The sequence below is a fragment of the Saccoglossus kowalevskii genome, chromosome 2 (genome assembly GCF_978046115.1).
Source record: "Saccoglossus kowalevskii chromosome 2, keSacKowa6.1, whole genome shotgun sequence".
NCBI lineage: Eukaryota > Metazoa > Hemichordata > Enteropneusta > Harrimaniidae > Saccoglossus > Saccoglossus kowalevskii.
This window is the reverse complement of record NC_140642.1, coordinates 44,652,778-44,667,852: the sequence shown is the minus strand read 5'-3', so window position 1 is coordinate 44,667,852 and position 15,075 is coordinate 44,652,778. Positions and strand designations below refer to the sequence as shown.

The 15,075-nt window shown below is 33.9% G+C and overlaps 1 protein-coding gene across 1 annotated transcript in view; it reads right to left on the bottom strand.

The window, feature by feature from the left end:
* LOC102803953 (uncharacterized) overlaps window positions 1–15,075 on the bottom strand; it is a 269,239-nt gene extending 254,164 nt beyond the window's left edge. The window contains exons 1-2 of the mRNA XM_085507627.1: window positions 14,934–15,075; window positions 12,728–13,814 (exon numbers count right to left, since the gene is read on the bottom strand). Coding sequence (XP_085363753.1) covers window positions 12,728–13,670 — 943 coding nt within the window. The 5' untranslated portion in view covers window positions 13,671–13,814; window positions 14,934–15,075. The remainder of the gene's footprint in view (window positions 1–12,727; window positions 13,815–14,933) is intronic.

Sequence of the window (15,075 nt, the reverse complement as noted above, 5' to 3'; positions counted from 1 at the left end):
TAATTGGATTCGGCAGCTGGCTATAATTTCCCATGCCTGAAGGTGAAATAAATACAGCAGTCACACACATGGTCCAAAGAAACTCTATATTAAATTCACTGATCTACAAAAATCAATTACTAAAAATAAACTTTAAAGTTAAAACAGTATAGATGTGAAAGAGCTAGGTTAGATAAGTTCATGAAAAAAAAATGTCTGTGCATTTCTAACCCTAATATTTATATCAAATTTTAATAAAAGCAGTTGACTGGCTAAAGACAGGCTATGTTTGTTTGCAATATAAATATATAAACTTACCAGTCTGCATGTATGTTTGCATAGAATCCTGTGTATGTCCATTTAGTGTCTTTTACTGTCATAATGTTTGTTATATTTTGATGTATATACATGTATATGGCTGAATAAAGTTAGCAAATTTGGTCTTAGTTTCATTCATAGAAAACTTACTGGTGGGGATATACCTTGTCCTCTAGGTGGGATATATCATAGTTATAACATACTAAAGTCAAATAGAAATGCACATGATTTGCCATGTGTGTGATATCATCTCAAATGCCACAATACAAGAATGGGATATATCATAGTTATTACATACTAAAGTCAGATAGAAAAGCACATGATTTGCCATGTGTCTGTGATACCATCTCAAGGGCCACAATACAAGAGTGGGATATATCATATAGTTATTACATACTAAAGTCAGATAGAGATGTAGATGATTTGTCAGGTGTCTGTGATATCATCTCAAGTGCCACAATACAAGAATGGGATATATCATATAGTTATTACATACTAAAGTCAGATAGAGATGTAGATGATTTGCCATGTGTCTGTGATACCATCTCAAGGGCCACAATACAAGAGTGGGATATATCATATAGTTATTACATACTAAAGTCAGATAGAAAAGCACATGATTTGCCATGTGTCTGTGATACCATCTCAAGGGCCACAATACAAGAGTGGGATATATCATATAGTTATTACATACTAAAGTCAGATAGAGATGTAGATGATTTGTCAGGTGTCTGTGATATCATCTCAAGTGCCACAATACAAGAATGGGATATATCATATAGTTATTACATACTAAAGTCAGATAGAGATGTAGATGATTTGCCATGTGTCTGTGATACCATCTCAAGGGCCACAATACAAGAGTGGGATATATCATATAGTTATTACATACTAAAGTCAGATAGAGATGTAGATGATTTGCCATGTGTCTGTGATACCATCTCAAGGGCCACAATACAAGAGTGGGATATATCATATAGTTATTACATACTAAAGTCAGATAGAGATGTAGATGATTTGTCAGGTGTCTGTGATATCATCTCAAGGGCCACAATACAAGAATGGGATATATCATAGTTATTACATACTAAAGTCAGATAGAAAAGCACATGATTTGCCATGTGTCTGTGATACCATCTCAAGGGCCACAATACAAGAGTGGGATATATCATATAGTTATTACATACTAAAGTCAGATAGAGATGTAGATGATTTGCCATGTGTCTGTGATACCATCTCAAGTGCCACAATACAAGAGTGGGATATATCATATAGTTATTACATACTAAAGTCGGATAGAGATGTAGATGATTTGCCATGTGTCTGTGATATCACCTCAAGTGCCACAATACAAGAGTGGGATATATCATATAGTTATTACATACTAAAGTCAGATAGAGATGTAGATGATTTGCCATGTGTCTGTGATACCATCTCAAGTGCCACAATACAAGAGTGGGATGTATCATATAGTTATTACATACTAAAGTCAGATAGAGATGTAGATGATTTGTCAGGTGTCTGTGATATCACCTCAAGTGCCACAATACAAGAGTGGGATATATCATATAGTTATTACATACTAAAGTCAGATAGAAATGTAGATGATTTGCCATGTGTCTGTGATATCATCTCAAGTGTCACAATACAAGAGTTGGATATATCATATAGTTATTACATACTAAATCAGGTAGAGATGTAGATGATTTGCCATATGTCTGTGATATCATCTCAAGTGCCACAATACAGAAGTGGGATATATCATATAGCTATTACATACTAAAGTCAAATAGAAATGCACATGATTTGCCATATGTCTGTGATATCATCTCAAGGGCGACAATACAAGAGTGGGATATATCATATAGTTATTACATAATGATACTAAAGTCAGATAGAAATGTAGATGATTTGCCATGTGTCTGTGATATCATCTCAAGTGCCACAATACAAGAGTGGGATATATCATATAGTTATTACATAATGATACTAAAGTCAGATAGAAATGTAGATGATTTGCCATGTGTCTGTGATATCATCTCAAGTGCCACAATACAAGAGTGGGATATATCATATAGTTATTACATACTAAAGTCAGATAGAAATGTAGATGATAGGCCATGTGTCTGTGATATCATCTCAAGGGACACAATACAAGAGTCGGATATATCATAGTTAAATATTACATACGAAAGTCAGATAGAGATGTAGATGATTTGCCATGTGTCTGTGATATCATCTCAAATGCCACAATACAAGAGTGGGATATATCATATAGTTATTACATACTAAAGTCAGATAGAAATGTAGATGATTTGCCATGTGTCTGTGATATCACCTCAAATGCCACAATACAAGAGTGGGATATATCATATAGTTATTACATACTAAAGTCAGATAGAAATGTAGATGATTTGCCATGTGTCTGTGATATCATCTCAAGGGACACAATACAAGGGTGGGATACATCATATAGTTATTACATACTAAAGTCAGATAGAAATGTAGATGATTTGCCATGTGTCTGTGATATCATCTCAAGGGACACAATACAAGGGTGGGATATATCATATAGTTATTACATACTAAAGTCAGATAGAAAATGTAGATGATTTGCCATGTGTCTGTGATATCATCTCAAGGGACACAATACAAGGGTGGGATACATCATATAGTTATTACATACTAAAGTCAGATAGAAATGTAGATGATTTGCCATGTGTCTGTGATATCATCTCAAGGGACACAATACAAGGGTGGGATACATCATATAGTTATTACATACTAAAGTCAGATAGAAATGTAGATGATTTGCCATGTGTCTGTGATATCACCTCAAATGCCACAATACAAGGGTGGGATACATCATATAGTTATTACATACTAAAGTCAGATAGAAATGTAGATGATTTGCCATGTGTCTGTGATATCATCTCAAATGCCACAATACAAGAGTGGGATATATCATAGTTATTACATACTAAAGTCAGATAGAAATGTAGATGATTTGCCATGTGTCTGTGATATCACCTCAAATGCCACAATACAAGGGTGGGATACATCATATAGTTATTACATACTAAAGTCAGATAGAAATGTAGATGATTTGCCATGTGTCTGTGATATCATCTCAAGGGACACAATACAAGAGTGGGATATATCATATAGTTATTACATCCTAAAGTCAGATAGAGATGTAGATGATTTGCCATGTGTCTGTGGTATGACATCAAATGCAAGTACCACAATATTTCTTTGAGGGTCCTGGAAGTCTACCAAAAATTGTTAACTAATAATAACTATTATTAATGGTCTGTGTTAACTGGAGAATGCCTAGACATATTGAAAGAAAGTTAAATTATTTAAACAGACAATATCTTGCTATTAGTAGATATTATTTCCAATTACTTGGAGACATTGGTGATGCATAACTATATGTACATTTCTAATAACCATAACCATTATTTTAATCCATCTTAATTACCCATCATAAGAATAATTTAAATGTGTGATAATAATTACTAACTTTGTTAACTGGAAAGGGTCTAACATTGTCAACATTGTCTTTAGAGAACAGAATTTGTTAACAGCTATAGGGATATGCAGCATGAACTTACAAGAAAGATCATGTTATCGATTTCACACACCATACAATGTACATACTTGTATTTATAAAATAATTGCAAAAGAGCCCTGCTATGATGAACATTAATACACTGGATGCATGCTCAGCATTTTACAAGGACCCTCACATGAGTAGATAATTGAAAATTACATGCTAGTATTCTTCATAGTTATCTATATGAACAGGTTTTAACAAACAATAAAATGTATTGTGATATCTATTCAATATACAAAATAATTCTTGTGGATTTTAATTCTGGGAAACTCATTACTGTAATGGGCCATTCCAGTTTATATTTTTGCCACCCCCATGTTGATGAGCTTGTGTGTTTACTTCATACAGGGTATAATTTCAATGGGTGTATAAAGTCATACAAAGATTTATTTCCAAATCACCATTCACCATACAGTAATGGAAATCCAAAACTATAGTTCCTACTTATGGTGTTGATGAGTTCCTTTGTGACACCATACAGAGTAGGATTTCCAAATATAACTCTCACCATATGCTAATTTACCAAGTTCACAATTTTATACTTGATAATGGAAATCCAAACTAGTCCTGATTCACGGTGTTGATGAGCTCGTTCGTGCCACCATCCTTATCTAATTTCAGTAATAACTATTTCATACTGGCTCAATTGTTTTACCATATACAGTCAAAATTCCAAGTTTTTTTAGTCATACTGTTGGAAAACCAACCTCATCAACCGGTATGTGGTGAGAAAACCTAGGCCATATTTTATTTAGTAGCCAAAACTGCCTGAATTTCCAGGAATTTTTTTTCCATACTCGTCTGGATTTCTAGATTCTGTTTCTCCATATACAATTGGAATTCCGGGGTATTTTAGGTGTTGTAACCCAGACCTCATCATTTTCTGGTTGTTTTCTGTGTTTTTCTTTCAAATGATGTAATGAGTCTATTGCATCTGTAGCTCAGTGTGACTGACATTGATTGTACTATAATGAGTCCTCACACCTGTAGCCGGACATCACCATGACGATTCTCACACTTTTCTCCAGGATGAAAATTGCTATTACATTCGGTTAATGCAACTTCAACATGATAGGGGGGGTAACGAAATCTAACCATGTGTCTAGTAAAATCTGAATGATAGGGAGGTAACGAAATCTAACCATGTGTCTAGTAAAATCTGGTGTCTCATATGATTATTCACAACTCCAACTTTCTGATTCTCATCAGGTTAATCTCATCTAGATATAACTTATACCTAGATGATAGCAAGACGATAGCAAGCAACAGCGATATTCAAATTACACTTCATATAATAGATCTAGCTTTTTCCTCTCTCACTATAGAATACAATTTAATCTTCACAGGGAACCTGATAATTTACACAGAATTTAATAATAGATACAGCAATGAAGTTGAGCAACTGGTTGGCTCAACTTAGAGTGTTAGACTCAGAGTAAAGAATGTGTATCCATGCTGAAAGGCAGATATGAGAATGATTGATGACATGTCCCAATTGATTTTTAGTATTTTTGGGGACAAAACTGGTTGCCAGTCAGTCAGTGATCAATGAAACAAAAAAACAAAATTATGTACATATGTATTCCAATATGACCAACTTTGTACAAATCGGTCAGACATTACAGAGAAAAGATGTTGAACGGACGGGGACGAGGACTGATAATTTCATCATATATAAGCAAACACTCGATTATAACCTTTAATCATCTGACTTTAGTTTGTGAGATGCTAGAAGATTACACTTTGTGTTCGGATACTTTCATGTTTTGGGACAAATGTGGCATGTGACATAAATATGCATGAATTGATTAAAAAATGCATGGGATTCAAATGTGTGGAGCATGATTGGGGAGACCTAGGGAGACTAACTGGTGTAACAATGACAAACATAGAAGGCTGACTGGTGTAATAATGGGAGACCTAGGGAGACTAACTGGTGTAACAATGACAAACATAGAAGGCTGACTGGTGTAATAATGGGAAACCTAGTAAGACTGACTGATATAATCAATGGTAACCCAGGGCAACTGACTGATATATTAATGACAAATATAGAAAGAGTGATTGGTATAATAATGAGAAACAGAAACTGATTGTATAATAATGTTAAACCTAAAGAAACAGAAAGATATACATGTAATAATGGCACACTGACTAGAATAATAATGGGAAACCTGGAGAGACTGACTGGTATAATAATGGGAAACCTTGGAAGACTGAATGATATAATAATAAGAAATCTAAGTATAATAATGAGAAACTTAGAGAGAGTGACTGATATTAATAATGGGAAATGCAGACCGCTGTCTGTAATAACATGTTTTACTATATCAAAAGCAGCAGTGTCGAGGATAGTTATGAATTTGGCATAGAGAATGTATTTACTTACACACATCAAAATGTGAGTGTGTGTTTGTCAACCCCAGGAGTCAAACATGTCAGATTTGTGATTATTTGGTTGTTTTAGGAAATAATTTAGTCACTATACAAGGCTTCCACTGAGTTTCAAATTTAATCAAACTGATTACTACCTGTACATTGTTTTTCATCACCAATTTCAAACTGGTTCAGTTTCTTAGAAAATGAGGAGAAATAAAAAGTCAAGAATTTGTCAGAAAATTGGAATGCGCTATAGTATTATATAGAAAACTATAGTATTCTGTGGGTAATGACATGCTTTTGAATGATAAAAATGTTTGGAGAAAAAAATCATGGTTTGAAATTACTTTTAGCTATTGGTGACGAAAGTGATACATTTCAATATAGCCAGATTAATATGAAATTTGCCATTTGTGACTGGCAAAGGGCTAGCAGAGGCCTAGCTAGTTTTAATAACAGACACAAGTGCCCAAAAAAGTATGTTTTGGCAAATTTATATGTCCACACAAATGCATCACTCCTAGAAAACACAGCCAAATTTACAAACCTCATAAGCAGTACCCATTTCAATACATTGATTAATCTCTTATGCATTCAAGAAACGAGATATGCGCATGTTTTAATAGTTTTAATGTTTATTTATATTTAATTTTGATGTTAATACCTCAACCAAATGGTATTTGTTGTCAAAATTGTGTATTTTGGGAAGTGGTGTAAATATATACAATCATGGATGTACTAAGAAGCATCCATGATACAATGTAGTGTGTGGTGATAAATTCACTTCCATACTTTTGCTTAGATGTTCGGTTCCAGTGTGAACTTAGACAACTGCAGTTTACACAGGTATAAAATCCACCATTAATACACCAGCGTAAACTGTTTATGTGGAAAAATTAACAAAAGTGTTTACTGCGAACTACACCAACTGCTGCATGCAAATGTGGTTATATTTGGAGCATAGACATACATCTGTCAATTACGTAAGCGCATAAGCTGCTTATACCATAAATGAATGCCAACAGGGTTCTCACTAATAGGATATGATTAGATCTCCTAGCTAGGTGATGAGTGGTGTAGAGTGTATCATCTCGGACTGAGAAAAGACTTTCATCATTTTCTGTTTGCTCGGAAAACCCACCACATATCGGCCTAATAGTCATTTTGACTGACCGGAGTCTATGGTGGGTAATTGAACGTAGTGAATTTAGGCAAAGGGTTCTCCGAACATACCTATTCACATAGGTAAAACAGTTATTATTCTCAGATACATATATACCAATAAAAACATATCTTAAAATGTTTGATACCATGATAAAACCAATACTTTTATACTGTGCAGAAATCTGGTCAGATAGTATAATTAAACACCAAAAGATGTATATGAATATCATGTCACCAATGGAACAATTGCACATGAAATACTGCAAATACCTACTCAAAGTTAACAGCAAAGCGACTAATGTGGCATGTCTTTTAGAATTAGGAAGGTATCCATTAATTACAACAGGGATAAAACAGATGATCAAATACTGGTCTCGAATAAAAAAAATGCCTGAAAATTCTCTGGTATATTGAAGCATACAGTCTTGGCTTAGAACTAGACTGGCATCTATAACTGCGTTTCCGGGTTAAAACTTATACTTAAAGATCTAGATATAGACCATTTGTGGCAGGAAGAAAAAAAGCAAAATGCGAACAATGTAAATATAGATAAAATAATATCAGAAAAACTAAAAACAAAGTTTGAAACAAATTTTAAACAGATTTTAGACAATGATAACAAAGGGAAAAATCACAAAAATAAATTGCGCACTTACAGGGAACTGAAAACAGACTTTGGTTTTGAAAACTACTTACACGTAGTCAAAAATACTCATCACAGGTCATCAATGACAAAATTGAGGATTAGTGCTCACAGACTACCGGGGGGTACAAATAGAGACTGGGAGATATAACAACACAGATATATCTGAAAGAAAATGTCTATGTTGTGAAAATAACGCCATAGAGAACGAAGAACATTTTCTTTTAACATGTGATCTCTACGCGGAAGAAAGAAAATACTTTATCAGCTGTTATCACCCCAACACTTAGCAAACAATAAAGAAAAATTAAAATATATTTTAAATAATAAAGATGCGAAAACAATAATACAAATAGCAAAATACATAGAGGTTTCAAAACAAGAGAGGAAAAACTGAAAACATTATAGTCAGCTATCTCAAGATAAGGTCATGTACATGCAATAGTAATCTAAACATTCACCAACACAAATGTGGAAAACAATTCAATTTACTTTACCATTATTTTTTTTTCTACTTTTATTTGCTAGTTGTTTTTTTATTTTATTTATATTTTTTTATTTTTTATTTTTTTTTTATTTTTCTGTGTGCTTTTTTATTTACAATTTAATTGTTTGTTTGTCTTTATTCACATCTGTATTGCATTTTAGTCAAAATCCTAATAGGGATACGAACGCAATAAAGATAATTACTATCACATAGTTCATATCCACCATAGACTCCCCCCCAACCACATACTGTGTGTCTATGCAGTGGATATGATTCCCTGCAAACACATAGATATACAATTATATGTGATACAAGATATCTTCATGCTAATCACAGTACTTGTCAATGAAGTTAGTGACTCAGACAAACTCTTTTATACTGTAGATTTCCACTTAACTGTTGTTATCTGCACACCTCTTGACTTTTAACAAATGCTTTTAACCAATTCCTATACACAGACTGACAGACAAGCTAGGGATATTTTATAAATTGCTTTGAAGTCATCATCTGTGCTAATTATAGGCATTAGAGTACACCCATGTCTCATAATGTATCAACACTGACTTTATATATCTCAAATCATACACAGGATGTGCAAATAACAGGCAAGGCAAAATATAAAATCAAACAGTAAAAGCAATGTGCAAGACTCATACCTGAAATCAGCCTGTGTTGTTCAATCAAACATGTAAATGTGTTCAAAGCAAGTGGGTTTATTGACTCAAAATCATCCAAAAATCATCCAAAAAAATAGGCCTGTGGGCCAGACACTCATCAGTAATTATAACATTAGCCAAGCAATGAATTGGAAGTAAAATAAACAATACTCGGTACTAAAAATTACACATGAATTCTAAAAAAGAAAATACTAGTTACCCACTATATATGTGGTATGTTCTCACCAAGTTTGGTTGAAATGTTCTAGTGTACAATTGTTGTACAACTATAGAGGCAAAAAATGTTATGATCAGTAAAAACAACACTATTCAGCACTGCACTGCCTTTTCATAAATATTCATCAATGACAATCATTCAGCACAGAAATTCTTTTGGCCTTCCCACATGTTAAGAATTTGACCCCATTTAATCAAAAAGCACTATATATATCATATATATCGGCAGCAATGTATTCCACTCATAATACAATATATCCTATCAATGTTGTTTTTTTTTGTTTTTTTTTTGGGACTGGTTAATTGTTCGTACCTTATTCTATTTCTGCTAATTCGTATTCATCCTGGTCATGGTTGAAATGGTCAGTATACACAAAAGCTGATAGACTGCTGCTTTTTTTTAAATCTGATTTACAGTATTTATACATTGATTTGTTGGACAAGTTAACTTTATATTGTATCTTCGCTGGAATAAACATCTGTTTAGTTTATGCACAAAACATGTAGAAATGATTTTATGATTTATAAAGCCACAGGAATATATGGTAGATGTGGAAGGAGAGAATGTGAAACTTAAAGTGCCTGTGCAATGCCCACCCTCACGTTTCCCATTTTAGATCTGTGTCCCACTGAAAAGGGTAGTTATTGATTTTTTTGCTGAAAATGATAACTCGTATCCAAGTAAATTTGGGATATTTCTCGTGTTGTAGCCACGCCCACCTATCGTGAAACGGTCGACTGTTTCCGGATTTCCGACTCTCGCCGAAAGTGCGCCACCAAATGACAAAATGTGAGAGGAAGTCATACCCCTTAGCCGTAATAACACTGGTCGTTCAGTATACTTTTAAATGATATACATTTTTCGGTCGGCGTTTTTTCTTTTTTTTTTGTCTATTTTATTTTTTTTTTTTGAGAGAGAGAGTTTTTAGATGTTGTGCTGTGGGCAGTTGCAGTGAAACGTATAGTCGTAGTATAAGTATTCACACATTTCTAATCGATCCGAAGGTGCGACATCACTTAACCTTAGATTCATTTTTTGGGGAAAAACTGTCCTCATCCATAAAAAAAAACGACTAGGTTTAAAGATAAACGCCGACAACGTAAACCTGGCGCAACACTTTTGAAAGAAATAGATTCCGGACCAGCCCATGATCAGTTGACTTTTTTTGCGATCCTGGTTAACGTTTCATAGAAACCATTTAGTCCCTGTTAAGTAAAAGGTAGCAATAATTTTGACAGTGACACGAAAACGATACGTCGGACAAACAGGAAATTACACAGCCCTTACACACTGCTAACTGTTTTCATTTTCGAAGGCTAAAAGTTTCTGAATTGTTTGGTGATTGGTGTTGAATGACGAATTCACACCTCTGTTCTTTTTTACCTCCATGCTTGCAGCTTGATCTGCGTAATAATTTATGAAATAAGAATCCGGGCTTGGTCAATGTATTTCACCAAATAAAGTTTTAATACGATGTTATAATTATGATAATCACGCCATGGATCACGCTAACTCGAATCCACTCTGAATTTATCTGTATGTGTGTCGATCTCGATTATTTTTGTTATCCAATTAAACGCCACTTTTAACGCACTTGCCCTCGTCGTGACCCGACGCGTTCACCTATTTCAACAAAATGTCAATTTATTTCCACGCGGCTGTAATTTATTTAGTAACTGTGATTTGTCGTTATTTTAATTATTTTATAGTGATCACTATAGTCCAATGTTTAGAATGTCAAAATTGAAAGTTTTACTCAGACGATCGATGAAATAAAACAGTGTAGTGACGTGCCTAGTAACTTGCTAAATAACGAGATAATTCCGACGTCAAATTCTATTTTGTCCAGCAACAGTGTACAAACGTGCACCGGTGTCGGTGACGATCACGGTGACCAGCTACACCAGAACGGACAAATTTCTCATCTAACTCAACCTCATGCAACAACAATTGATACTATGTGTTCATTATGGTCCATTCTTCCTCGACGAACAAGTACATAAGTGACAATATAGTCAAAGACGAGAAAACTGCACAAGAAATTTGCCTTATTTACACGTATCGGCAATGCAAGCTGCCATGCGACTTCCCCTTCTGACGTCACAAGGGGAATTTATGTATGCAAATGAGAAGCTAATGAGGAGCCTCGTTTTAAAATACACAAAAATAAAGTTGTCATAGACTGAGTCTAAAACACATTTTTTCACTTAAAAAAATAATTCATGCTTAGAAACATAAAAATTAATAATATTTATGTACCAATTGATAATTTTAGGCATGAAAATAGCAGCCATTTCAAAGGCACTTTAAATTTGCAGAAAACTTCTGTAATTAATTTCAATAAGTTAAAACAATAAGTAATACTGAGTTTGAATTCAAGTGTAAATTGAAACTAGAAATAAATCCATTGACTGATATAACTGTATAATTGGTCACATTACAAGCTTTGAACAATGAACAAAGCAGGAATGAATGTAAGTATGTCTATATGAACACTTGTGTCTACATATCAATGTCCCCTCAAACAGAGTTGACATAATGTGAACAAATACTCCTATCACTATGTTAGACATACACATGCAATAGTCATTAAGAGGTACGTTGAATGTCAACTGTTCACTTACAATGAACCATAATGATATACCATGTACAAAAGGTACATGTATTTTCCATTTCACTGATGGATACATTCACCGCTAATAGTGTCTCAACAAAAAATGTAATGATTGTAATGAGACTGAAAACCAGCTGCAAATAATGCTCCAATCTACAGTTCCTTTGGTTAGTTGGCAAAGCTCTTTTTGAAAACTGCATCTATTTATCATCAGCATGGATTCTTTGTAGTTTGTATATGGCATTCTATATTGTGGTTGGCTTCATTCGCATTGAAATAAAATGTCTTGAGCTTTTCCTTATTTTATTTTATCTTATTTATCATTACTATTATTTTTTATTCATTTATATTTGAATTATTTTATTTGCTGACATTTGTTTTTGTCTGACTGTGAAATCCCTACAAATATCTAATCAACTCAAATAGATAATATCAGAACAATAATTAAAATAAAACATAAATTCTTGTAAATAAATACCAGTTGTCAAAAGTAAACATAAATAAATTTAATTTAATCATTAATCTTACAAGTCAATAAATGACGTTGGTTGATGACCACAGGAAATATATCAGTTTTGTAATTGAATTTCAGCATGAATATATAACAAATGTATGTTGATATAAACTTACCTATACAATGAGTAGTCCATCCACTGGCCCACACTTTATCAGATATAATATAAACATCACTAAGGTACCACACCCCTCTCCAGATATTTAAAATTCCAAAGGCCACAATGGAAAGAAAAAAATCTTCAAAGGCTATGCGTGAATATTTTCCAAGTCTGCAAGATATTTCTGCAGCAATGAATTGAAGTAAATAGCTGGTAAAAACTATCCCATATCCGATACCTAAAGATGCCCATCCTGAGAATTCTGTATCAGCTGGGAAAAGTACATTATCGATACAAGTCCACATGCCTCTCCAATAAGACACCACTGCACTGCCAAGAACAATCACTGTGAAGATCAAGTCTAATAAGTATAAATAGATATCTGATGAAATTTCAACTCGAAACCTTGTCAATATAGTAAACTTATGATTGCAGTCAAAAAGCAAGCTGTTTGGTGGTCGCAAGATATTTCTGCTGCTTCTAGATGCCCATAGAATTGCTAATGCTGTAAACGTTGATATCAATCCACTATTCAAACCATCACCAGTATAGTTATCCCAGACATGCCAAACACCCCGCCACTGGTTAACGCATCCAAACGCCAAAATGTATGTATGTACCCGACTAGCGATATTCCACAATACACGATTACTTTTGCCAACAATTCGTTTGAAAGTAGTTTGCCACATGTGCATGACGATAATGATAAGGAAGCCCAAAACAAAGGAGAGCCAGCCACTGGCTTCATAGTTCCGAGGATTGACAATGTTATCCATAATATACCAAGTGCCTCTCCAGAAGAAAATTACAGCCGTAGTAATTATACAAAAAAGTGCTACCCCATCTAGGGTACACATGCATATTCGGTTGCATACTGGACTCCTATGTGAATGTTGCGTTTGGTTTTCATCTGTGCTGTGTAATGGTTCCAAAGCAGTTTCTCTATCCTCATCTGCCATGATGAAAACTAGTTTTAATCACACAGTGTAAATTCAGTTCCTTCCTACCATCATATTTCACTTATGTAGTTTCCTTGGTGACAATCTGCTTAGTAACTATGGCAACTGTCTCCTCTTGATCCATTTTAACGAGATCATTGGAGCCTTAAAAAAAGAAGACCTTCATTTAAGATAAAAATTTCTTCAAGTGACAATAATCTGCAATATTAAATATTAACAAGCAATTTGATTTACTTGAGCAGTTAAGACATTCTGGTATGGTTCAGTTTTTGAATGAAATCTTGTGCAGGAAGAGAGGCAATACATTACTAAGAAATATCAAGCTTCTAAAGAAAACATTCATATTTATTACTAAACATATATAAAGAGTTTGCTTGCAGTGCCTTTACATTAGAAGTCAGCTTCGTATGACCAACTCCAGGCTAAACGGGAATCTGGTATAGAGTAATTAATTAAAAGATGATATTTTGCGCAAATGCTTCATTCAATACACAAAATTACATAATATTTTTATTTAAATATTTAAATCTATATTTGTTATTTTCTGCTCAAAACTCAATGCACAAAAGCCAGCAAATAATTGCTATAATACTTTTCAATCATATTCTGTATTACAGTTGAATGAGTTCTAAGGTACGCAAAAGAGCTACATCTTTGTATTAGAATTTCATTACGCAAAGTTGCACCTACTATCCAAGAGCTTTCAATTTGTCTTTGTGAAGGACAAAAATACAGGAAGAATGCAAGTCACAGAAGTACACATTGGCACTACAAAATAAAAACAGGATTAGAACTACCAGGGCATATTAAATTTAATTTTAATGAAAAACAAATACATCATTTTTACAGTCATACACTATCTTTGTGAAGAAATAATTTATTAACTTTTAACTATTAATCAAAATTGTATTGTGAAAGCTTGGCCTAGATAAATGAATCAATTGTTGAAAACACAACAGTAGATTCTGACTTGTTACGTAAAATACCGATCCCATTTGTCTATGTACTCACACCGACACATTAGGATGGTCAACCATGCTATACAATACTACAATAGCAATGTATACAATATACTCAGAGAGTGTCAACGGAACTCTGGCCATGAATAACAATAATACATATATGGTCGTTTGGCTCACTACAGACGAGACCGCGCCTCACATACAAACATAACGTACGTAGTACAGCAGACCATATTTTACCATGGGTCCTGGGTTGTTATAAACACAACTATTAAACGGTTGTTGGAGACACTGTACTTACCGCGAGTTCATCAGCAACCAACTAATCACTATTGCATGGATTAGATAACCTGTAATACACAACACGTAAACCGTAATATCAACGGAATAGGAATGTTTTCGAACTCGCCCGCCACATAGAATCACGACACCGTTTATCAGCC